Here is a 25,513-nt window from a genome sequence, read left to right as displayed (position 1 = left end):
TGAGCCACCGAGGCATCTCTTTTTTTTTAAATAAAATATTTTTCATGACTTGTTTTGATATGAGACAACATTCTGTGCACAGAACTTAAAAAATTGAGATATTAGGGGCACCTGGGTGGCTCATTTGGTTAAGTGTCTGACTCTTGATTTGAGCTCAGGGTTGTGAGTTCAAGCCCCACCTGGGGCTCCATGCCCAGGGTGGAGCCTACTAACAAAATAATAAGATACTAGGTATTTTCGTGTCAAAGAAAACATTTAAAATTTTACTCATATTTTTAAGAAATGACTTATTTTGCTTTATTTTGCTGATCATCGACAGCGTGTTCACTGTCTAGGATGTACAAATGGGTTATTTGCATTTTTTTTTCCACCCAGATAAGCAGTGTACGGATCTGTTCACGCGAAGAACTCGGTGCGATGTCTTGTGCCGAGGAGAGTGGATAAATCCGTGTTGATTGATGGTTCGGTTGACCACTCTGGACCTCTTTCTCAGAGGCTCTTAAGGGGAGGCCACGGGGGTCTGTGCAGGAAAGGGGCGTCGTGCATTAGGGGAGTGAATGCTTTGAAGAGAGAGAGTGGCTGTAGTTGTCTCTGGGGATGGAGGTCTGAGTTGTGGAGAGGCCCAGCGTCCTGAGAAATGGCAGCTGGGAGACGAGAGCTCTGGGTAGGGAGAAGGGCGCCAAGAGCTGTATCTCAGGCAAGGCCGGCGCCCTCTCCCCATGTGAGCGGAGAGGAGAAAGCCGAGAGAGACCAGGGTTCTTTGCCTGTGTTGCGCTTTGCGAGCTGGGAGACACAGCCACTGGCTTTTTCCGTCTTTTCCTCTGTTCTTTCCCCTTTCAGTCCTCTCCACGTGGGCTTTCCAATCTCCTGTCCTGTCTCGAAAGCCACTTTTGTTCAATGTGACTCACGTGCCCGTTTTCATAACTGTGAGGGAAGTGCTTTTTAGTTGGGTGTGCTTGGTATTTACGTTTCATAGCGAATTCTCTTTTGTCTCTTTTCTTCCTTCTCTTCTCCCCTCCCCCCCGTTTTCTTCATAACCAATTCTTATTTATTTTTTTTTGGCGTGAAAGCTTAGCAGAGAATTAAAAGTACGTCAAAGACCTCAAATAAAACCTAGGATGAGGGCATCTCTATTCTTATTAGGTTGATTATACCATGATTGAAACATTGGTGAGATTACAATTTTAGAATTTAAATAATCACTCTGTTGATCCTTTATAATGAAGAGGTGTGATTTCATTGTCTATCTTGTTTCAATAATAGCGAGATTATTTGTGTTGCATGGTATAGTTGGAGAAAGGATTTCTGTAAATCTAAGCAAGACATTACAAAATAAAGCCAGTCGAGTCGTAATCTTTCTCTACTCTTGACTCAGATTAGGAAGAAGCAGCAAGAAGTAGTGGGCTTTTTGGAAGCTAATAAGATCGACTTTAAGGAATTGGACATTGCTGGAGACGAAGACAACAGGAAGTGGATGAGGGAGAATGTTCCTGGAGAGAAGAAACCTCAAAACGGGATCCCTTTGCCTCCCCAGATCTTCAATGAAGAGCAGTATTGTGGGGTGAGTGTTTGATTTCTTGGGAAGTTCTCTTGCGTGAGTGTTTACCAGAAATGGTTTAAAGCAGATGAATTTGGAGGCAGAATTTGAACTTGTTGACGGTTTCAGGACACGATCTATTTCTCCCAGTACCCGGACGGTGGATCCATTGTGAGTAGTCAGTGCATGAGATTTACAAAAGGAGAGAAACAATAAAATGATGATTTGGAAGTTCCTGGGATTATTTTGGGTTCCTTATTTTGCTGTGAAGAATTAGCTCACTTGTTCAAATAAAGTGTGCATTTTGTTGGAAAGGGATTCTTTTTTTTTACCATATTTTTTATTAAAACATTTTCTGTATTTTAGAGAGAGAGAGCATGTGTGTGCATGAGCAGGGGAGGGAAGAAGGGGCAGAGAGGGAGAGGGAGAATCCCAAGCAGGCTCCATGCTCAGTGTAGGTGTGACTGGGGGCTCGATCTCACAACACTGGGATCATAACCTCAGCTGAAATCAGGAGTCAGACACTAAACCGACTGAGCCACCTAGGGGCCCCTGTTGGAAAGGAATTCTGACCAGTCCTGCAAGGTACCCATCCATGAACCCAGGCAGACACAGGTAGGCTTTCACTTTACAAAAAACATTTTTTTTAAATGTTTATTTTAGAGAGAGAGAGAAAGACAGAGTGCGAGCAGAAGAAGGGCAGAGAGAAAGAGAGACACAGAATCCAAAGCAGACTCGAGGCTCCAAGCTGTCAGCACAGAGCCCATGTGGGGCTGGACCCCATGAACCGCGAGATCATGACCTGAGCCGAAGTGGGATGCTTAATTGACTGAGCCACCCAGGCGCCCCGGCTTTCTTTCACTTTTATAAAAATGATTTGCAGGGTCACCTGGGTGGCTCAGTCGGTTAAGCATCCGACTCTTGATTTGGCTCATCCTGATCTCACGGTGGTTAAGATTGAGCCCCGTGTCAGGCTCAGCACTGGGTGTGGAGTCTTTTTAGGATTCTCTCTCTCCCTCTCCTTCTGCCCTTCCCCTGCTTGCGTTCTCTAAAAAAGAATGATTTTCAGAAGTCGGGTCTTCATACAGATACCTTAAATTTGTTTAAATGTATCTAGATTGTTTAACAACTGTCCTGAACACTTTAATTACAACAGCACTTTTATTTTATACATTTAATAGTTCACTTCCCCAGAAAATCCCTTTTTCCTCAGAGTTTTTTTCCACAGTTCTGCTTTGTAAATCAAATTATTGAAAAGAAACATTTAAAAACTCAAAGGGCTTTAGAACACGAGCACTGGAAGCTGGCTGGGGGTCATCTGAGCCTTCTAGGTCATTTTTCAGATGCCTCCATCAGGGCTCCGGAGGGTGGAGGGAGCTGGTCAGTGTTGTGTTGTTCCTGAAGGCTGGAGCCACCTGTAGGAATCTTGACTCACCTCTTTCCTTGCACGCAAAATGGCTGCTTCTTTAGATTAGCTCCTCTTGATTCTGTGTCTCATCTAAAGCTGGCATGGTCCAATTAAAGCCTGAAGGCCAAGGCCTGTGGCTGCCTGTTTTAGTAAATACAGTGTTATTGGAACACATCCACACTAGTTCAATGACCCATCACCTGTGGCTGATTTTGCATAATGGGAGAGCTGAGTAGTTGCCACAGAGACCATATGACTCACAAAGCCAGAAGTATTTAGTATCTGCCCATTTACAGAGAAGCTTTGGGGGCCTGCCTCCGACGTGAAGCACCGACTTGTTTGGTTATTGGAGGTTTGTATTCGTTTCATAAGGTCGATGTAACAAAACACCACAAACATGGTGGCTGTTGTGAGCTGTCTGTGCCCTCCCCAAATTCATAGGTTGAAGTTCTAACCTCCATGGTGAGGGTATTTGGAGATGAGGCCTTTGGGAAGTATCAGCTGAGATGAGGTCATGCAGGGAGGGGGTGCTTTGTGACGTGATTAATGTCCTCGGAGGAAGAGGAAGAGAGAGAGAGAGAGAGATCCCTCTCTCTCCCCCATGTGAGCACACGGCCAGAGGCAGCTGTCTGCAAGCCAGAACCCAGCCATCCTGGCACTCTGGTCTCGGGAGTCCACCTCCCAGAGCTGTGAGATGACACATTTCTGTCATTTAAGCCCCTCAGTCTGTGGCATTTTGTTATGCAATCCAAGCTGACTAATTCGGTGCTTTAAAGTAACAGAAATGTACTCTCGCACAGTTCTCGAGGTCAGAGGTCTGAAGGCAAGGCGTCAGTAGCATTGGTTTCTTCTGGAGGCTACGAGGGAGGATCTGTTCCATGCCTTTCTCCTAGCTTCTGGTGCTTGCCAGCAACCCTTGGTGTTCCCCAGCTCGAAGATATCTCTTTCTGATCTCTGTCTCCATCTCTCCTTGTGTTCTCCTGGTCTCTGTCTTCACTTGGCTTCTGTAAGGACAACAGTCATTGGAATAGGGCTCACCCCACTCCAGTATAGCCTCTTGTAACTAATCACATCTGTAAATATCCTATTTCCGAATAAGGTCACTTTCTCAGGTTCTGGGTGGACGGGGATTTGTGGGGAACAGCACAGGGCTGTATGGATTTACATGGCTGTGTTAGCATTGTTCAGAGGCTTAGCTCAGTCCTGTGGGGGGGGGGGGGGTGTTTTCAAACAGTCTGAACGTGGCAAACTCTTGTTTAAGAGAACGTATAGTCCAGCCCAGGCCTCCTGTGGGTTTAAGCTGGGGCTTCCCAGGATGTAGAATGGAATTCCTATGTGAGGAAGGGTCCTCCCCTCCACCTCTCACTCTTGTCTTCCCCTGCCCTCCCCACCTCCTGACATCCCTGCATCCTGACCCATATTTCTAAGGCTTGGGGCTCTTTGTTTTTAAAAAAATGTTTATTTATTTATTTTGAGAAGGAGAGAGAGTGTGTGTGAGCAAGCAGAGGGGAGGAGCAGAGAGAGAGAGGGAAAGAGACAATCCCAAGCAGGCCCGGCTTGGGGTTCGAACTCACAAACCATGAGATCATGACCTGAGCTGAAACCAAGAGTCGGACGCTTAGCCAACTGAGCCACCCAGGTGTCCCATAAGACTTGGGGCTCTTATTGGATGAGGAAAGGAATAGTGGTGGTGGGCAATTTTAATTTTATTTTTTATAACTTTTCTTAATAATTGAAAAATCAATACATGTGCACACTGAAAACTTTAAATGGTTCAGGGGCGCCTGGGTGGCTCAGTGGGTTAAGCGTCCGACTTCGGCTCAGGTCATGATCTCGCGGTCCGTGGGTTCGAGCCCCGCGTTGGGCTCTGTGCTGACAGCTCAGAGCCTGGAGCCTGTTTCGAATTCCATGTCTCCCTCTTTCTCTGACCCTCCCCTGTTCATGCTCTCTCTCTCTCTCTGTCTCAAAAATAAATAAATGTTTAAAAAAAATTTAAATGGTTCAAAAGTTGCCTCTGGTAAAAATTATTCTGCCTCCCATGTCAGACCCCTGTGATTCTAGTTCCTTCCCCGAGGTGGCTGGCTTCACGTACTTGTGATCTGGGAAGTCACCCAGGCCCCACACTTAAGAGAGCTCTCTGCTTGGTTCAACACCCTGCTATTGCTGTCTTGAATTTTTTTTAAATGTTTATTTATTTTTGAGAGAGAGAGAGAGAGAGAGCACATGCACAAGCGGAAGAGGGGCAGAAAGAGAGAGACAGAGAATCCCAAGCAGGCCCCATGAAGTGAGTGCAGAGCCTGATGCTGGCCTGGAACTTGAACCCTGAGATCATGACTTGGACACTTAACCAAGTGAGCCACCCAGGCACCCTCTGTTGTCGCTGTCTTGAAATCCACAACATTTTCTTTCTTTTTTTTTTTTTTAATGTTTTTATTTATTTTTGAGACAGAAAGAGACAGAGCATGAGCAGGGGAGGGGCAGAGAGAGGGGACACAGAATCTGAAGCAGGCTCCAGGCTCTGAACTGTCAGCACAGAGCCTGACACGGGGCTCAAACTCACAGACTGTGAGATCATGATCTGAGCTGAAGTCGGACACTTAACCGACTGAGCCACCCAGGCACCCTGACACAACGGGTTTTGAACAAGGGACCCGGGTTTCATTTTTGCATGGGGTCCCTGCAAATTACATAGAGGGTCCTGTTCTGGCAAACCAATGTTGGCAATTTCTAGTTTGACCTTCCAGAAATTTTCTGTGTATATTTATAATATACATGACATATATATTTTATAGATACCTGTAATATCTATGATACAGGATACATTATACAGCCATATATTGATATATTGTATATCCCTTAAAAATAGGAGTGTGCTATAACACTTGGGTTTTTTCAGTCCATAACCGTATCTCAGAGACCCCTGAACTGCACAAGCTCCTTACTTTAATGGCTGCCAATGTTCCATTGTATATGACATCATTTATCGACACAGCCCTCTAGTGGGGAATATTCAGGAAACATTCACACAGACAATGCTGCAGGAAACCTTTTTTGTAAAAATTTTGTTCTGTTTTTTGAGAGAGAGTGCGAGTAGGGGAGGGGCAGAGAGAGAGAGGGAGAGAGAGAATCCCAAGCAGGCTCCACGCTGTCAGCGCAGAGCCCGATATGGCACTTGAACCCAGGAACTATGAGATCATGACCTAAGCCAAAATCAAGAGTCGGACACTTAACTGACTGAACCACCCAGGTGCCCCCAGGAAATCTTTTGATACATACAGATTCTTGTACGCAGTATGAATATATGCGTGTAGGAATCCGTTCCTAGAAAATGTGCTAAGTTAAAACACGTATGCACTTTGTATTTCAGTAGATGTTGGCAAATGGCCCTATATTGCCCTGTGCCAACTTATGTGTCCACCAACCTAGTCTGAGGGTGGCTAATTCCCTGTGACCTTGACCACACTCCATATGCAAACTTCTGAATCTTTGCCAATCTAATAGATGAAAAATATATTCTCACTGCTTCGACTTGGATTTCTGTCTGGATGGGTATGGCTGAATTCCTTTTCCTATGTTTGTGAGGTATTTGTGTTTTTCTGTGACTTGCTCTTTCTCTGTTGGGTCACAGGTGATATTTATTGGTTTATAAGAGTCTTTATGAAGGAAAGTAGCCCTTTACTCCCATAGATGTTGCAAATTCTTTTCCCACATTTCTTGTCTTTTGAGTTTTTAAGCAGAACTTAAAATTTTTTTATGTAGACAAATTCACTGATCTTTTTTTCTTTATGGTTCCTGACCCCGAGTCTTGCTTAGAAAAGCTTTCTGCACTCTGAAATTATCAAAAGAATAATTTCATTTTTTTCTACTAGTACTTTTCCAATGAAAGTAATATTTTAAATCTTCTCTTTTTCCTTATTTTGACTGTTATTTTTTTTTAATGTTTATTTTTGAGAGAGAGAGAGAGAGAGAGAGAGTGAGAGCAGGGGAGGGGCTGAGAGAGAGAGGGAGACACAGAATCCGAAGCAGGCTCCAGGCTCCGAGCTGTCAGCACAGAGCCCGACGTGGGGCTCGAACCCACAAGCCATGAGATCATGACCTGAGCCAAAGTCAGACACTTAACCGACTGAGCCACCCAGGCATCCCTCTGTCAGGTTTAAAATGGTAGAGGGAACCTCAGGGACAAGCAGTGGTCTCTCGCACCAGGGTAGGGAGAGGAGTGGATGTCGAGGTAGTTCTGAGCACCGCTGTGTCCCTGCCTGTGCGAACTGCTCCTTGCAGAGCAGATGAAGACATTATCCCGAGGGCGTGGCCGACCACCATTAGCTAGAGAAAGGGGACACCCGACGGGAAGCCAGGCACAGTGGAGGTCAGCTTACCCGCCTGGCAGAGGAGTGCTAACTGGTCGTAGCAGACATGTCTGTCGATGCCAGGTTGGAGGCTGTGCATCTTAGCCCAGGTAAGGACTGGGTGCCTGCCTGGGCCTGAACACAACCAAAGGGGACCTGGGCCACTCAGCCCAGGTGGGCATCCTCAGGGCTGCAAGGGAAACGGGATGCAAGGCCAGTGAGGCGGGGGTGGGGCAGGGCTCTCTCAACGCATAGATGTTACTGAACAAGCTATTTCACATCGTTGAAAACTTATTATGAGGGGTGCCCGGGTGGCTCCGTCGGTTAAGCACCCAACTCTTGACTCAAGATTGCACGGCTTCTGAGTTTGAGCTCCACGTCTGGCTCTTGCTGACGGTGTGGAGCCTCCTTGGGATTCTCTCTCCCCTTCCCTCTCTACCCCTCCCCTGCTATCTCACTCTCTCTCTCTCTCTCAAAATAAATAAATAAAACAAAATAACAAAACAAAACAAAAAAGCCATGTGTGTACCAGATTCCAAAAGAGACTTCAATACCTCACTCACCATTTCCTTATTTATGTGTGTGTTTTTTTTAAATTAATTTATTTATTTTGAGAGAGTGCATGCATGGGAGGGGCAGAGAGAGAGGGGGAGAGAGAGAGAATCCCCAAAAGACTTTGCTCTGTCAGCGTAGAGCCCGATTTGGGGCTCATTCTCACACACCGTGAGATCATGACCGAAATCAAGAGCTGGATGCTTAACTGACTGAACCACCCAAGAGCCCCTGTCTTGTTTTTTAGTACTTTAGTTTGTTGGTCTTCATCCTACCCCACAACTTAGACATTTCTAATTATTTTTTTTTTAACATTTATTTATTTTTGAGAGAGAAGGAGTGGGAGAGGGACAGAGAGAGAGAGGGAGACACAGAACCCGAAGCAGGCTCCAGGCTCCGAGCCGTCAGCACAGAGCCTGATGTGGGGCTCGAACTCACGAACTGCGAGATCATGACCTGAGCCGAAGTCGGATGCTTAACCGACTGAGCCCCCCCAGGCACCCCTAATGATTGTTTTTATAGTCAGTGTTTGTTTAGTTTATATTTACCCACATATTTATTTTTTTTTTTTTTAATTTTTTTTTCACGTTTTATTTATTTTTGGGACAGAGAGAGACAGAGCATGAACGGGGGAGGGGCAGAGAGAAAGGGAGACACAGAATCCGAAACAGGCTCCAGGCTCCGAGCCATCAGCCCAGAGCCTGACGCGGGGCTCCAACTCCTGGACCGCGAGATCGTGACCTGGCTGAAGTCGGACACTTAACTGACTGCGCCACCCAGGCGCCCCTACCCACATATTTATTAATATCTTTGCTCATGATTCCTTCTTGCATCTTAGATAATATATCTGCAGTCACTTTCTGTTTGCCTAGTATAGCCTGTAAAAGTTTCTTTGAGTGAGTATCTATTGGTGGTAAGTTCTCTAAATCTTGGAGTAAAAAGGACATTTTTCAGGGGTGCCTGGGTGGCTCAGTCAGTTGAGCATCTGACTCTTGATTTCAGCGCAGGTCATGATCCCAGGGTTGTGGGATTGAGCCCCGAGTCGGGCTCCATGCCGAGTGTGGAGCCTGCTTAAGATTCTCTTCTCTCCCCTCTGCCCTGCTCATGCTCTCTCTAAAAAAAAAAAAAGACTAATGTTGGTTTTACCTCATGTCTAAAAAAGTTTCACTGGGTCTAAAATTCTGGGTTGATGGTTATTTTTTCTAAACACATGAAACTATTATGTTGCTTTCTTCCAACTTCTGTGTTGCTGTCCAGAAACCACTTGTCGATCTAATTGTCTTTCTTTCACGGGGAAGGGTCTTTTTCCTTCTCTCCCTTCCCCCTGCCTCCTTCACTCTCCCCTCCCACTCTGCCCCCCTTTTATAAAACTCCCCACCTTGAGGAGGCTCGAGGCTTTAGCCACTCTCGCTTTTACTCACCGTGGCATCAAAGTTGGCATAAAGATCTGCCAGCTTTGTTGCAAACTCAGCCTTGGTGTGGGCTCGTTCCTAGGACTCCTGGCCTCTCCTGGTCGTGATTTTTCCTTTCGTATCACCAGCTCAGCAGTGCACCTACGCTTCTTTTCTCAATCTGGCATCTTCAGGGCATCTAATGCTACTCTAACGTGACTGGAAGTTGAAAAAACCATTTCATACTCATGATTTCCTGTACCTGTTTGTTAGCATCAAGTCAGAAATCACGACAAATTGTTCTTTGGTCCTCTGAAGCTGAAGGAGCTATCTGGACCCAAGTTGAAGCAGAGGACAGTTCACTCAACTATGAGGAAATCGTTCTCGACTGGAAAGCTTCTAGAGTTGGCCAACTAGAGAAGTCATAGATCTTTCCGGAATTTTTGAAAAACAGCATAAATTTATTTTATTATATTTCACCTGCTCTCTACGGGTACTAACGTATTCTATCATGTGATCCTTTACCAACGCCTAGCAAGTGGGTGCCCCAGGAATCAGCCAGAATTTCTGACACCAAAGGATCACTTGCTCACGATGCTCTATTTCCTTCAACTCAGATTTGAGGCGGCTTACAAACATGTATTCAGCATACAAGAATAAATTTAATCACTGAGGGAATCCAGGCAACAGGTAGGAAAATAATAAAGCTTTGGACAAGGTCGACACACAAGAATACACAACACTTTCTTCCCCATGTCAGGGGCCTGTATTTGGTTTTAAGGTTCTTAATACACATAAGAGTAGGGTAGACAGTAACACCACTGAGTTGGTGTGAGTGCCGTCTGTTCGAGCTGGGCCAGACACAGTGCCCTCAGCGTGTGAAGAGACTATATCACTGTCCTGATGACACACATTGGCAGTCTGGAGAAGTAGTCTGGGGAATACCTCGTATGTTTTAATTGTATGAAATGAGGGGCGCCCGGGTGGCTCAGTTGGTTAAGCCTCCAACTTCGGCTCAGGTCATGATCTCACAGTTCGTGCGTTTGAGCCCCCTGTCAGTCTCTGTGCTGACAGCTCAGAACCTGGAGCCTGCCCCTGATTCTGGGTCTTTTTCTCTCTCTGCCCCTCCCCAACTTGTAAGCTCTCTGTCTCCCTCTGTCTCTTTCAAGGATATGAAATGAAATTCTTCTGAGCTGTGGACCGTCGCACTACTGGTTTAGGGCTGGACCCGCCTGCTGGGTGGGCTGTGGTGGGGCAGCGGGGTGGCAGAGGGACTTCACTGAGCCCCAGACTTCAGTCAGTTACCAGGTCTCACCTCCTGCTGTAGTTTCTCCCCTTTGCCGAAACAAGTGTTGCTGTAAGCCCTCCGTAATCTTAAGGCTGCTGGGACCAGAAGGTCTGAGATGGGGCTGGTCCCCTAGAAGCTCCTATAGTAACACTGGAGAAATCCTGTGTTGTCTTAGTCCCCGCTGATCAGGGTCCAAATCCACGGGGCCAGATTACAAGGAAAGGAGCTAAAGATGTGAAACTTTTAGAGAATCCTTCACTCTATATATCTGAGTCTTGTCAGTGATTCCTGAACACAAACTGGTGTGTGTGGGGGTGTGTGTGAGTTCTCACTGTTCTGTATTCCACACAGTGAAATGATAAAAACAAATGTAAAGTTCATGGTTAGAGATTCTTAACTTTGGGGGTTAGTCATCTTTGACAAAACAAACTGGGATAACCTTTTGTGTTAGCTTCTAGCTTAATGACTAATAAAAAAGATCAGCTTAGGTAAATATTCTGGCTCTCCAGTGTGCAGTGGGTTTAAACATTTTTTTTCTTTTTTTTTTTTTGCTTCAAGGATTTTGACTCTTTCTTCTCTGCCAAAGAAGAGAATATTATTTATTCATTTCTTGGTTTGGCTCCCCCTCCAGGCTCAAAGGTAAGCTTACACACCCCATTGAGGCTCAGTACGAGTCATAGTAAATGAAGATAGAAATCAGCATCCAAGCTGTTTAATAAATGATGATCTTTTTTAAAAAAAATTTTAATGTCTAATTTTTGAGAGAGAGAGAGAGAGACAGAGACAGAGCATGAGTGGGGGAGGGGCAGAGAGAGAGGGGGAGACCCAGAATCTGAAGCAGGCTCCAGGCTCTGAGCTGTCAGCACAGAGCCTGATATGGGGCTCGAACTCATTAATGGTGAGATCGTGCCCTGAGCTGAAGTCGGACGCTTGACCAACTGAACCACCCAGATGCCCCATAAATGATGATCTTTAAGTTAACACGATTTTTAATATATTCCTTATTCTGATGAAGTCTTATGCATAGAGATAATGCAAGGTTTTTACTAAAGTATGTTCCAAAACTATGCTTTTTATATTTTTGCTATATTTTTTATATATTTTATACCTTGTTGTAGTAAGTTTTACAATACTGAAATTAAGAAATACTGCATTCAGTAATTTTAAATACACTAAATAAAGATGTACAAATTTGAGTTCCCAGATTGTGTTTATGAAGTTATTTTTTAATGAACTGACTTCTTATGTGACTTATTTTAGTTAATTTTACAATACTATATCACCCTATTTTAATTCTATTTAAAATGAGTTGAACTTTGCTTTTTTATCTGATAAAGAGGGGGGAAAGTAAAATCTAGACACAGTCTCAGCGGGTTTTTTTTTCTTCTGGTGTTGTCTCATCTTTGATTACGTAAAATTATTTCAGTTTCATACAGAATTATGCTAATGAAGCTAATATTAGGAATTTGCCTACTGGAGATCACCTAGCTTCAGTCTCTGCACCAAATCACTGCATCCTTACTTCTCCCAAGATCTCACACATGACTGTCCGCAGATACAAGACAAGTACACATTTGTTTGATTCATGTATTTCTTAATTTGTTTGTACTCAGCTTCATTTCAAAAATGATTTGTGATGATTGAGTCCAAATTAATTCTCATTGTAGGAGAAACACCTCAAAATGCTACCTTATAGAGATGGGTTGGTCTCAGAGGCATGTGGCCGTGCTGTCTTTCATATGTCAGCATTCTTCAGGTAACGCCATTTGGGACCTCTTAGTGCTCAGGTTAACATGTGCGAGTCTAGCACCAATTCCTTGTCCAAAGGTAACATGTAGGTTTCACAGTTGGTTAATGGGTTTATAGGAGGAAGAAAATCTTCCCTTTTAGTGAAATACCTTTCTGGCCTGAGTCAACTTGAATGCAACACATTTCAAATGCCGTATTGACAATTAAAAAAAGGGTGTTACATGCAATCTAATCTTTTTTAATTGGTGTAGGAGTTTGGTATGAGGGTTTTATTTGGTATAGGAGTTTGTTAACTGAGTCCTATTTAGTTATTATGTTTAAGACACGGTGCCTTGGTGTTAAGGTATATTTCTTGGGGACGCTCAGGTGACTTGTGTCTTGAAGATAGGAAGGAAGGGTAGAGGGAAGACTGTTTTGGGCAAAGGGAAGAGCAAGTGCAAAGGCCCTGAGGCAGGAAAGAGCCTGGAAATTGTAAGAGCTGCCACAAGGTCGGCATTGCCAGAATGAGGGGTGGGGGTACCACAGGAGGTGGGATCTGCGGGTAGGCAGCCCATGGGCCACAGCAATGTTCCAGATTCTATCTCAGGTGCAGTGGAGATGATGTAAGAGGTTTAACTGGAGAAGTAGTCTCTCTTTTGTTTGTTTTTGTTTTATTTTATTAATTATTATTATTATTTTTAAATATAATTTATTGTCAAATTGGCTAACATAGAGTGTGTAAAGTGTGCTCTTGGTTTTTGGGGTAGATTGCCGCGGTTCATTGCTTACATACAACACCCAGTGCTCATCCCAATAAGTGCCCTCCTCAATGCACATCACCCACTTTCCCCTCTCCCCCATGCTCCCATCAACCCTCAGATTGTTCTCTGTATTTAAGAGTCTCTTATGGTTTGTCTAGTGCAGAAGTATTCTTATCTCTTTCTTGAAAACTCATTTTGGCTTCTATGGGATAAATGGACTAGAAGGGTACAAACTGTCTTGGCAATGGATGAGATATCATGGCGACTTGGACCAGGGTGGTGGGATAGAACGATACAGAGTGGAGATTTTAGGGCCTGTTTTGGAGGAAGACTTGGTAAGACTTCCTGATGGATTGAATGTGGGGGTGGGGATGGAACGAATGAGTGCTTCTAGCCGTTGGGTATAGACATTCACTTTGGTTGGAGGTGCCATCTTTACAGGGGGGTGTTAAGTTTGAACAAGACATCTAAGTGAAGAAGTGAGGTAGACAGTAGCGAGTTGATCTGTGTCTCATTGAGGTCTGGTGGAGGAGGCACATGGGGAATCCACTAGCATGTGGGTGGGGCTAAAGTAGAGAGGGGGTCAGTAGCAAGGAGGCCGGGCTTGGAGGTGCTCCAAGCTTAAAGCGTGGTGGATAAGCAGAGGCCGGTTGAGGAGGCAAAGGTGGACAGTCTTGAGGCACGAGGAGACCCAGAGTGTGTGGTGTTAAGGCAGCCAAGGGGGAACATTTTTCACACAAGAGGGTCTGATGCTTCCGAGAGATTGAGTCAGTGAGGACAAAAAAGTGACCATCTGCCTAGATAACACACAGGTCCTTGGTAGCCATGTCAGAAGTAGTCTCTGAGGAGGGGTGAAGATAGAAGCAAGATTGGGGGGGTTGAAGGAGAGCTGGTGTAAGAAGGAGGAATTACATATGGTCAGTTATCTCTGGGGAGTTTCCCAGGGACGGGAGAATATGGCAGCAGCATTGTTTTTAAAGCGTCTGCACATTATACTGCTGTGGGAACCTTGGGTCCAGGCGCTTTGAGCTGCTGGCGCCAGGTGTCCTTGCCTTCTCTCTCCTGCCACCTGCTGGACAGACTCCTGCTACTTCTCATCCTCCCCTTTCCAGGCCCCAGACCAGTGGGCGGTGGGAGGGGAGTCTAGATTTTACAGCTGAAGACCCAATGGGGGGTTTTGTAAACAACACAGACTTTTCTATTCCGGGTCAATGGTAGTCTGGCCAAGCCTAGGAAGGAGGATTTTCCTTTAACCTTTTATAGGTCAAATTCTTAGACAGAGCCCCCCTCTTCCCCAGGAGTCACAGTGAATGGGGGGCAGAGGGGCAGCAGAGCAGAACACCCTCTCTGTTCACAGACCATCCTGGGCGTCATGTTCTTTCCATTTCTTTTCTTGTAATGTGCTGTTTTTCGTAATGATCATTTCTTACTTTTTAAAAGTGTGTTTGTTTATTTTAACGTTTATTCATTTTTGAGAGAGACAGCGTGAAACGGGGGAGGGGCAGAGAGAGAGGGAGACCCAGAATCCGAAGCAGGCTCCAGGCTCCGAGCCGTCAGCACAGAGCCCGACGCGGGGCTCGAACTTACGGGCTACCAGATCATGACCTGAGCCAAAGTCGGACGCTCAGCTGACTGAGCCATCCAGGTGCCCCACTAACTCTTCAATTTTCTAATCTCTTCACTTGCATTTTCTGTGTTTTTGTCTTTCTCTCCCTTCTGGGACATTTCTTCCACTTTTTATACCACCTTCTATTTTTTCCCCTACCGATCTTGTTTTATTTCTCACAAACTTTGTTTTTCTCTTTGGTTTTCTCTGGCTACTCCCTTACCAAATAGCTTCCTGTTCTTGTTGTACAGGTTCATTATTTTTCTTACCTTTGAGTTTTTTTTTTTTTTTTTAATTTTTTTTTTCAACGTTTATTTATTTTTGGGACAGAGAGAGACAGAGCATGAACGGGGGAGGGGCAGAGAGAGAGGGAGACACAGAATCGGAAACAGGCTCCAGGCTCTGAGCCATCAGCCCAGAGCCTGACACGGGGCTCGAACTCACGGACCGCGAGATCGTGACCTGGTTGAAGTCGGACGCTTAACTGACTGCGCCACCCAGGCGCCCCACCTCTGAGTTTTTTAAATATGGTTTTTCTTTTTACACACTTTCTTCAACTCTCTGCATTCTCTCTTTCTCTAAGTGCCCCCTTTCTCTGTTTCCTTTTTATTTTTATGTAAGATGTTTTTCTCAGATGTGTGGGGACCCTTGACTGTATTTAAGATCAAGGTGCTAAAAGGCTGAATGGATGCTCTATATCCATGATCATGACTGTCCGGGTGGTAGACTTTCCCATGGGATGATTTAGAGAGGACTTACTGGCTTTCTGTTAGGGATCCTGTACCGTGGGCTTTTTCGGTTGGTTCAGGTGAACTTCTCCAGGGAGGAATCTTCCATTTCCTGAAGTGGTCGTGGGGGTGGTGGAGGTGATGGTGGTGGTGGTGATGGAGGTGATGATGGTGGAGGTGATAGTGGTGGGAGTGATGGCGGTGGTGATGGTGGTGTTGGTCGTGGAGGTGATAGTGGAGATGATGACTGTGGTGGTAAGCGGAGAGTAATTCTGGTTGCCAGTGTTCTGGATGCAGGTTGGGAAGGGGGATAGGAATGTCTTTTTTATGACGTGGACTTCTCAGGTAGATCCTGGGTCCCCACCTCAGCTGGCCTCATGATCAAGAGGTCAGAGTCTTTCTGGTTCAACTTGTGCAGAGACTAATCCTCTTTGAGTAGGCAGTTGCCTGCCATCCAGGAATGTGGAGGGAATCTAAATCTGCTTCTCATTCCCTCTCATCCCTTTTTGTAAGAAATGATGTCTTAGATTTTTTGAGGTTAAGCCAATTATTACTCAACCGTTTCCTTTTCTGCCTTCAAAATTTGTGGTCTTTTTTTTTTTTTTTTTTTATTTTAAATTTTTTTTTTTTTTTTTTTTTTTTTTTTTAATGCAGTAGCCTCTCACTTGTTCTTTTTGTCCTTGTAAGTTTACCCTTTAAAAGAAAATGTCTTTGGGGCGCCTGGGTGATTCAGTCGGTTGAGCGTCCGACTTCAGCTCAGGTCATAATCTCACGGTCTGTGAGTTTGAGCCCTGCGTCGGACTCTGTGCTGACAGCTCAGAGCCTGGAGCCTGCTTGGGATTCTGTGTCTCCCTGTCTCTCTGACCCTCCCCCGTTCATGCTCTGTCTCTCTCTGTCTCAAAAATAAATAAACATTAAAAAAATTTTTTTTTAATACAACAAAATGTCTTTTTTAAAAAACATGTTTATTTTATTTATTTTGAGAGAGAGAGAGAGAGAGAGTGAGTGCAAGCTGGGGAGGGGCAGAGGGAGAGAGAGAGAGAATCCTGAGCAGATTACACACTCATCGCAGAGCTTGATGAGGGGCTTAATCTCATGACTATGAGATCATGAATCTGAGCCAAAATACAGAGTTGGTTGTTAACATGCTGAGCCATCCAGGTGCCCTGAAAATGTCTTTGCTATCATGTCAGTGGGGTTCCGGGAAGGAGCCAAGGTAAGTAGCTGCATTTAATTTTCCACAAATAACTAGAAACTGCCTCTCATTTTCAATGACCCCAGTCTTCTCATAAAGTATCATCCTCTATTCTTCTGTTAAGTTCTTTCCATATGTCAGTTAATTCTGTCTAATTTATTTCAGTTATATAATGAAATTAAATGTCTAATTTTTGATTGTCTTTTTAAAAACACTATACTGAGATGTAATTTATACACTACACAATTCACCCAGTGAAAGTATACAATTGACGGCTTTTTAGTATATTCACAGAGTTGTGCAACCATCACATCACCATGATCTACTTCCAGAACATTTTCATCAGTCACTCCCCAAAAACCCCAACCCCCACTAGCTGTTACCCACCTCCCCCCAAAAAACTACCCATTCTCTCAGCACTAAAGAACCACAAATATACTTTTTTTCTATGTAGATTTTCCTCTTCTGGGCCTTTTGTATAAATGGAATCACACAACATTTTGTTCTTTGTGCCTGTCTTCTTTAACTTAGCATAATGCTATCAAGGTACATCCATTTTCTGGTATATATCAGGACTTCTTTTTTATGCAGATAACATTTTATTTTGTGGATAGACCAATTCTCTTTATCCATTCACCAGTTGATGGACACTTGAATTGTTTTCATTTTGGGGCTATTATGAGTAATGCTCTTACGACCATTTGTGTATCTTTTGTTTAATTTTATTTTAAATAGTGCTATTTTTTAGTAGAGAATCACTTGTATAGGTTTAAAAATCCAGGTACCTGAGTTCTGCTTCAGACCCACTGATCCTGAATTGCTGGGGAGAGGCCGAAGGATCTCCATTTTTAAAATGTTCTTTGATTTAGGGGTGCCTGGGTGGCTTAGTCGGTTAAGCATCTGATTTCGGCTCAGGTCATGATCTCACGATTCATGAGTTTGAGCCCTGTGTCAGGCTCTGTGCTGACAGCTTGGAGTCTGGACCCTCCTTTGGATTCTGTGTCTCCCTCTTTCTCTGCCCCTCCCCTGCTTGCCCTCTGTCTGTCTGTATCTCTTTCTCTCAAAAATAAACATTTAAAAAAAGTTAAAAAAAAAAAAGTTCTTTGGTTGATTCTGATGCACACTTCTGTTTAGCAGCCACTAACCTAGGGACTCATTTAAATATTCATGTACGGGGGCGCCTGGGTGGCTCAGTTGTTGAGCGTCCGACTTCGGCTCAGGTCACGATCTCGCGGTCCGCGAGTTCGAGCCCCATGTCGGGCTCTGGGCTGATGGCTCAGAGCCTGGAGCCTGCTTCCGATTCTGTGTCTCCCTCTCTCTCTGCCCCTCCCCCATTCATGCTGTGTCTCTCTCTGTCTCAAAAATAAATAAACGTTAAAAAAAAATTTAAATATTCATGTACGTGCCTCTCCAAAATGAATGCGATAACATATTTGCTTTGGTTAAAAAACTCGTAGAGAAACTATGAGGTCACTTTGCTTCCTTCCTTCCCTGGAGACCACAAACATCATGAATTTTTAAAAAATTATATATAAAACTATATGTAAAAACTGTATATTTATCTGCATAAGCAGTATATATGTTTTGTATTGTTAATGCCTAATCAGTATCACTTTTTTTTAGAATGTTTTATAGCTGGCTCTTTAAAAAAACAACATTATGCTTTGAGATGTATCTACACTAACGTATGTAAATCTGTTTCAGCCTCTGCTGTGTTTTATCTTGTCCCATTTAAAAAATATCTAATCGGGGGCGCCTGGGTGGCGCAGTCGGTTAAGCGTCCGACTTCAGCCAGGTCACGATCTCGCGGTCCGTGAGTTCGAGCCCCGCGTCGGGCTCTGGGCTGATGGCTCAGAGCCTGGAGCCTGTTTCCGATTCTGAGTCTCCCTCTCTCTCTGACCCCCTCCCGTTCATGCTCTGTCTCTCTCTGTCCCAAAAATAAAAATGTTGAAAAAAAAAAACTTTAAAAAATATCTAATCTTAATTTTTAAATCCTGCCTTGATTTGTGCTTAAATACTGTCATGTTACATGAAATTCTTTTTTATTTTATTTTATTTTTTAACGTTTATTTATTTTTGAGACAGAGAGAGATAGAGCATGAATGGGGGAGGGTCAGAGAGAGAGGGAGACACAGAATCTGAAACAGGCTCCAGGCTCTGAGCAGTCAGCACAGAGCCCGATGCGGGGCTCGAACCCACGAACTGCGAGATCGTGACCTGAGCTGAAGTCGGACACTTAGCTGACTGAGCCACCCAGACGCCCCTGAAATTCTCTTTAAGGAGAATAAAGGGATGGCCATGGCATTATAAAACCCAGCATAGCGAGAGCTAAGAGACCATCCAGTCCAGATTCTTCTCTTCCAGAGGAGGGACTTGAAGCCCACAGGGTTTACAGATACTCCATTCACTAGCAGCATAGACTGTGCTAGAATGGTGGTGTCAGCATTGCTTGGCTTTATAGGTGTTTATGCATGCACACATGGAGAAAGTCCTTCAGGTGTCCTTTGGGAAGACAGACACTTCATGATTTATGGAAATGATGTTATTTGTCACAGTGTCATTTTGTAGTAAACAACACTGTGGAGAAGTAGCAGCAAGGAAATTAATCTAGCTCTAAAAATAGACACCTTGACAATTACATAGAAAATGTATGCTTATAAAATATTAAGTATTATACACCACATTTTTGCTTTTAGAATATTGTTCTTGTCTAAGGCGGGAGCAGCAGGTCATTTTCCCCAAGAGGGCCTTGCAAGTGAGCACTGGCTCCATTAAGGCAACTTTAGTTCTTTAAAGCCATCTGGTCATATCTGATTAAATGAGCATCATTCTTAATACCACACTCCAGGCAAGGCTTTGATTGCATAACCAGTTTCCAGTTAATGCCCTGGCAATAAGGAATACACATCCTTCTTCTTTTTTTTTTAATGTTTATTTTATTTTTGAGACAGAGAGACAGAGCATGAGCGGGGGAGGGGCAGAGAGAGAGAGAGACCCAGAATCCCAAGCAGGCTCCAGGCTCCGAGCTGTCAGCACAGAGCCCGACTCGGGGCTCGAACTTGTCAACTGGGAGATCATGACATGAGCCGAAGTCGGATGCTCAACTGACTGAGCCCCCCAGGCGCCCCAAGGAATACACATTCTTACTGAACCCAGGCAAATAACTATATTGCCCTGAAACATGGAAAGACTTAACAAGAATCTTCGAATTCTGAAGGAGTCAGGCAGAGAGAGTATCACTTACAAATGTCTCATTTCAACTTACAAAAATAGAGCCTCCTACATTGTTGAGATTTATAAAAAGCTTAAGAGGAAAGACAGAGGGTTTCCTCATATGTCCAGAAAACAGGACATTAAAATAACGTCAACAGTATTCCAAACAAAACCTGTCCTCCTCCATCACTGATTCATTCAGGTCTATGTAATTCTTGTTCCACTGGACCTACGGTTCGTAGTTTCATGAACCCATCTGCTTCTCAAGTGAAATTCTGGAAATCCTGACTCAGTCCACTGGTATGGTATCAGTGATCTTTGAGCGTTGCCATCAGAAGCCTATCCGCAAAAGCACCTGCCATATAATCCTTTTCCATGGGGCTCTGGGTCATTCTGTGTGGCAGGTGAGGCATTCTGGCTCCCCACGGACTGGAAAAGCTTTCAGGGAAGCATCCAAATAAAACAAGCTAAGAAAAATCTCTGCGGATGACGACAAAAGACTTAAAATAACTGTGGTTAATTTTATAACTGATAATTTTCAAAGGTGATAGATTTTATGGGAATTATAACAAGAATAATGGCCCGGTATGAACATTTGGTTGTTTCTGTGGCGTGCAAAACAAAATAATAAAGTCAATCCAAAAAGTTTTAGACAAAGTATCTATAAACACAATCACTAAACCTATTTTCAAAGAAGATAGCAAACATTATATTTTATTTGTAAAAATGGATGAATAGCGGAAAACTTTAAAAAATTTTTTATTTAATTAATTTTTCATTTATTTATTTAATATACATCCAAGTTAGTTAGCATATGGTGCAACAATGATTTCAGGAGTAGACTCCTTAATGCCCCTTACCCATTTAGCCCATCCCCCCTCCCACAACCCCTCCAGCAACCCTGTTTGTTTTCCATATTTAAGAGTCTCTTATGATTTGTCTTCCTCCCTGTTTTTATATTATTTTTGCTTCCCTTCCCTTATATTCATCTGTTTTGTATCTTAAGTTCCTCATATGAGTGAAGTCATATGATATTTGTCTTTCTCTAATTTCGCTCAGCTTAATAATACCCTCCAGTTCCATCCACATAGTCGCAAATGGCAAGGTTTCATTCTTTTTGATTGCCGAGTAATACACCATTGTATATATATACCACATCTTCTTTATCAATTCATCCATCGATGGACATTTGGGCTCTTTCCATACTTTGTCTATTGTCGATAGTGCTGCTATAAACATGGGGGTGCATGTGTCCCTTCGAAACAGCACACCTGTATCGCTTGGATAAATGCCTAGTAGTGCAATTGCTGGGTCGTAGGGTAGTTCTGTTTTTAGTTTTTTGAGAAACCTCCATACTGTTTTCCAGAGTGGCTGCACCAGCTTGCATTCTCACTAATAATGCAAAAGAGACCCTCTTTCTCCGCATCCTCGCCAACCAACATCTGTTGTTGCCTGAGTTGTTAATGTCAGCCATTCTGACAGGTGTGAGGTGGTATCTCATTGTGTTTTTGATTTGTATTCCCCTGATGATGAGTGACGTTGAGCATTTTTTAATGTGTCAGTTGGCCATCTGGACGTCTTCTTTGGAGAAGTGTCTATTTATGTCTTTTGCCCATTTCTTCACTGGATTATTTGTTTTTTGGGTGTTGAGTTTGATAAGTTCTTTATAGATTTTGGATAATAACCCTTTATCTGATATGTCATTTGTGAATATTTTCTCCCATTCCATCGGTTGCCTTTTAGTTTTGCTGATCATTTCCTTCTCTGTGCAAAAGCTTTTTATCTGGTGAGGTCCCAGTAGTTCATTTTTGCTTTTGCTTCTCTTGCCTCCAGAGACGTATTGAGTAAGAAGTTGCTGTGGCCGAGATCAAAGAGGTTTTTGCCTGCTTTTTCCTCTAGGATTTTGATGGCTTCCTGTCTTACGTTTAGGTCTTTCATCCATTTTGAGTTAATTTTTGTGTATGGTGTAAGAAAGTGGTCCAGGTTCATTTCTCTGCATGTTTTGGTCCAGTTTTCCCAGCACCATTTGCTGAAGAGACTGTCTTTATTTCACTGGATATTCTTTCCTGCTTTGTCAAAGATTAGTTGGCCATACATTTGTGGGTCCATTTCTGGGTTCTTTATTCTGTTCCATTGATCTGAGTGTCTGTTTTTGTGCCAGTTTTTTTGTTTTTGTTTTTTTTTAGAGAGAGGTTGCAAGTGAGCAAGGGGCAGAGAGAGAGAGAGAGAGAGAGAGAGAGAGAGAGAGAGAGAGACAGAATCCCAGGAGGGACAAAGACAGATATAGAGAGAGGGAGTGAGAAGCAGGGCTCCCCTGAAGCGGGGCTCATGCTTTTTACCCAAAGTGGGGCTTGAGTTCACCCCAAGTGGGGCTCAAGCTCACCCGATGTGAGACTCGAACTCATGAACCGTGAGATCATGACCTGAGCCAAAGTCAGATGCTTAACGACTGAGCCACCCTGGCGCCCTGAGGAAAACTCTTGATATAACACAATTACCCAGAAACATACTAGACCATGAATATACCCAGCATATGTGCCATGAAATATACCATGAATGCCAAGCACATTCTTACCATATATGGTAGGAATATATCAATAATATTCAGTAAGGATATTCTGAAGTCTGGAGTGGATCCTAAATACCTATATATTAATAAAACTATATGAGTAGGTGATGGGAATACCCAACTGAAAACTACTGTTCCAGAATATGCTAGATTGAAATGAAAGAAGTAAAGATATGATCAAGTTAGGATTTAAAGCAAATTACTGAAGTTACGATTGATAACCTATACCACGGTTGTCAAATGTCAGGAAAAGAAGCACTAGGAATCAATGTCTTTGATACATTATTTCAGGCACGGGAATATTACTAAGCTATCAACAGCAAACATCCACTTATATATATAATTAGATTGCCTCTAGCAGGTGGAGAGGAAGACAGCCATGCCCACCTAAGAGCACTGTTCATACACCGCCGTCGGGGGGACGACTGGGCGTCAGAATCCTGTATCCCAGGGAGGCTCTAACATTCCCAACAGCAACACCCACATTGCTCACAAGAGCCTTCCAGACCCTCTGGCCAAGTCAGGCCACGTCCTCTTTGGGAAGGTGGCTTTGCTCTTGGGACACACCCCCATCTGATGAACGACACCCAGATGACGCACCTGCATCGTGTCATTTTGGGCCCCAAATGATGTGTGATGAAAGTTTTGATCCCCGTTTTCTGGCATGATCGGTGAGCTCCCATCGAAAGCAGTTTTGAGTCCTGGCAACAATATCTCAGCCAGCGAGGCATTTCCCGGTGACCGGCGGGAGGAAGAGCAGGCGACCAGGTGATTGGGGCGCCTTCCACCGGCAGGAGCCTGGGGGAGGCTGCGAAGGAGACACGGAGAAACCTCGGGGGCGGGGAGCCGTGAGAGGCCCGAGTCTGCTGCACAAGCATGTGTTCTGGGACTTCCTGACCTGACGCTGCAAGGTGAACGACAGCGTGGACGCAGGGGAGGCCCGATGGTGGTCCAGGGGCTACGCAGGGGGAAATACACGGAGCAGGAAATAGAACCGTTAAGGAGACACCATGCGTGGAAGCCAGGAGCCTGGAATTCGGACGCAGGAGGCCCGACCTGCGAACACACGGGGGTTCCAGGAAGAACAGAAGTCCCGATGGAAGAGAACGAATTGTGAAGGGCACGCGAGAGGGCCCGCCAGGTGAAGATGCTGGCACCCCTGGTCCCCTGAGCGCGGGAGCCCGGAGCGGAGCAGTCTGCGTACCGGGAAGCGGGGAGGCGCACCCGAAGGTGGCGGTGGCGAGCAAAGGGCTGATGTGAAGGGGGAAACGAAGGCCCAAAGCCCTGCCCAGGTGGGAGGGGCCCCCAGGAGGTGTATTTCAGCCTGGGGTTGGGGAGGCCGGGGAGTGATGGGGAGCAGGCCGGAAGCGGGGACCCTGTGCCCCAGCTGCACCCCGCCTTTAGCCCTGCAGTGATCAGTGGTCAGCAGAGGTCCCTGTCCCCGAGCGGGGCGGGGCGCGAGCTGGGGGCGGGGCCGGGAGCGGCTCCTCCCCAGGGGGGCGGGGTTAGGGCTGCCCTTCAGGAGCACTGGAGAGCTGTCAATGCTGTTTGAATCCAGGCTACCTCCAAGATCAGTTAAGCCAAACTAGTAGTTTGTGAGCCGCTTCTGTAAGGGAAGACACTGTAATGATAGTGACATCAGGAAATTTAAACTATCTCAGAAGAATCCAGGAGTTGTGGAAGGAACTATGTAAAGACGGACTTACGGGAGAGTATCTACAATGGGTGGAAGTATGGAGAAAAGAAAGGAAATGCAGGTGTTCTGCACATGTCGCTTTAATTGGAGGAAGGCAGGTAAGCCATTTTGATGGGGGTCCTTTATATCACATAATTGTGATAAATTAACAGGGAGCTTTCAGTTTTATGGATAGGAAACTAAGCAGCAGTGAAAAAACCACTTCAGAACCGTGAGATGAGCAAGGTCGAGGGCAGAGCTGAGGAAGACAGAATGAAGAAACTTAAGCCAGGAACGTAATGAAAGGAATAGAGTGGAAAAGACAGATGAAGAGTGAATTAATATGGCAGAGGTGGGTGGGGGATGGGCTAGATGGGGGATGGGAATTAAGGAGGGCACTTGTTGGGATGAGCACTGGGTGTCATATGTAAGTGATGAGTCACTGGGTTCTATTCCTGAAACCAAGACTACACTGTATGTTAACTAACTCGAATTTAATTAAAGAAAAAAAAAAAGATCTCCAACTACGATTGTGAGTTGTCTGCTCCTCCCTTTAATCCTGCCAATTTATGCTTTGTATCGTTCATAACTCGGTGGTTAGGCGCATTCATACTGATGAGTGTTATGACTTCCTAATGGATTGACATTTTTATCAACTTCAGAGGTCCCTTCTTCAGTCTCTGGTAACTCTCTTTGTCTTTCTGTTTTTTCATCATGATATTAAGTCCACTCCAGACTTCTGCTTGCGGTTCGCGTGGTGTATCTCTTACCGTCCATTTACTTTCAACCTACCTGTGCTTTTATTTTTATGGTGTGTCTTTGTAGACAAGGTAGAATTGATGCTTGTGCATTTTCATTCATTCTGACAGTCTCTGTGGTGGCACCATTCAGTCCATTAATTTTTAAGTAATCATTGAATTGGTTTTGTTTAGATTATTATTATTTTATTATTTGTTCCCTTTCATTCCTTAGTTTGATGTCATTTTGCTTTCTTTCAGGTTATTTGAGTGTATTTTAGAATTCCTTTTCAATTTACCTATTGGATTTTTGGCTGTACGTCTTTGAACTACTGTGTGCTGACTGCTCTAGTGATTGTAGTGTATATTGTTAGCATTTGACAGTTTAGTTAGAGTTAGTATTGCAACACTTTATAATATGTGGAAGCATTGCAGTCATATATGTGCATTTACTGGCCTCATCGTTTATGCTGTCTTAGCATGTGTATTACACTTGTGTGTATATCAACTCTGTAATATTGTAATTTTTGCATCAAACAGTCCTATGTATTTTAAAGAAAGCAAGAGGAAGAAGAATCTTTTCTATTTACCCAGACTTTAAAAAATTTTTTCTGATGCTTTTTATTCTTCCTGAAGAGTCAAGTTTCCATCTAGTGCCATTTTGGCCCCAAGAATGTACTTTAGCCTGGTGCATTGTTCTAGAGTGCATGTTTGCTGGCAATGAGTTTTCTGTGTGTGTGTGTGTGTGTGTGTGTGTGTGTGTGTGTGTGTGTGTGTGT

At 44.2% G+C, this 25,513-nt stretch overlaps 1 protein-coding gene across 2 annotated transcripts in view; it reads left to right on the top strand.

The window, feature by feature from the left end:
- SH3BGR (SH3 domain binding glutamate rich protein) overlaps positions 1–25,513 on the top strand; it is a 60,141-nt gene that overhangs the window by 7,946 nt on the left and 26,682 nt on the right. The window contains exons 2-3 of one of the 2 annotated variants that reach the window (XM_040483897.1): positions 1,376–1,561; positions 11,081–11,161. In XM_040483897.1, coding sequence (XP_040339831.1) covers positions 1,376–1,561; positions 11,081–11,161 — 267 coding nt within the window. The remainder of the gene's footprint in view (positions 1–1,375; positions 1,562–11,080; positions 11,162–25,513) is intronic. The other variant, XM_040483898.1, reaches the window with a different exon arrangement.

The sequence above is a fragment of the Herpailurus yagouaroundi genome, unplaced genomic scaffold (genome assembly GCF_014898765.1).
Source record: "Herpailurus yagouaroundi ecotype Mexico unplaced genomic scaffold, PumYag 162, whole genome shotgun sequence".
In the NCBI taxonomy this organism is placed as follows: Eukaryota; Metazoa; Chordata; class Mammalia; order Carnivora; family Felidae; genus Herpailurus; species Herpailurus yagouaroundi.
Note: the sequence above shows the minus strand (reverse complement) of the source record. Positions and strands in the feature narration are given on the sequence as shown.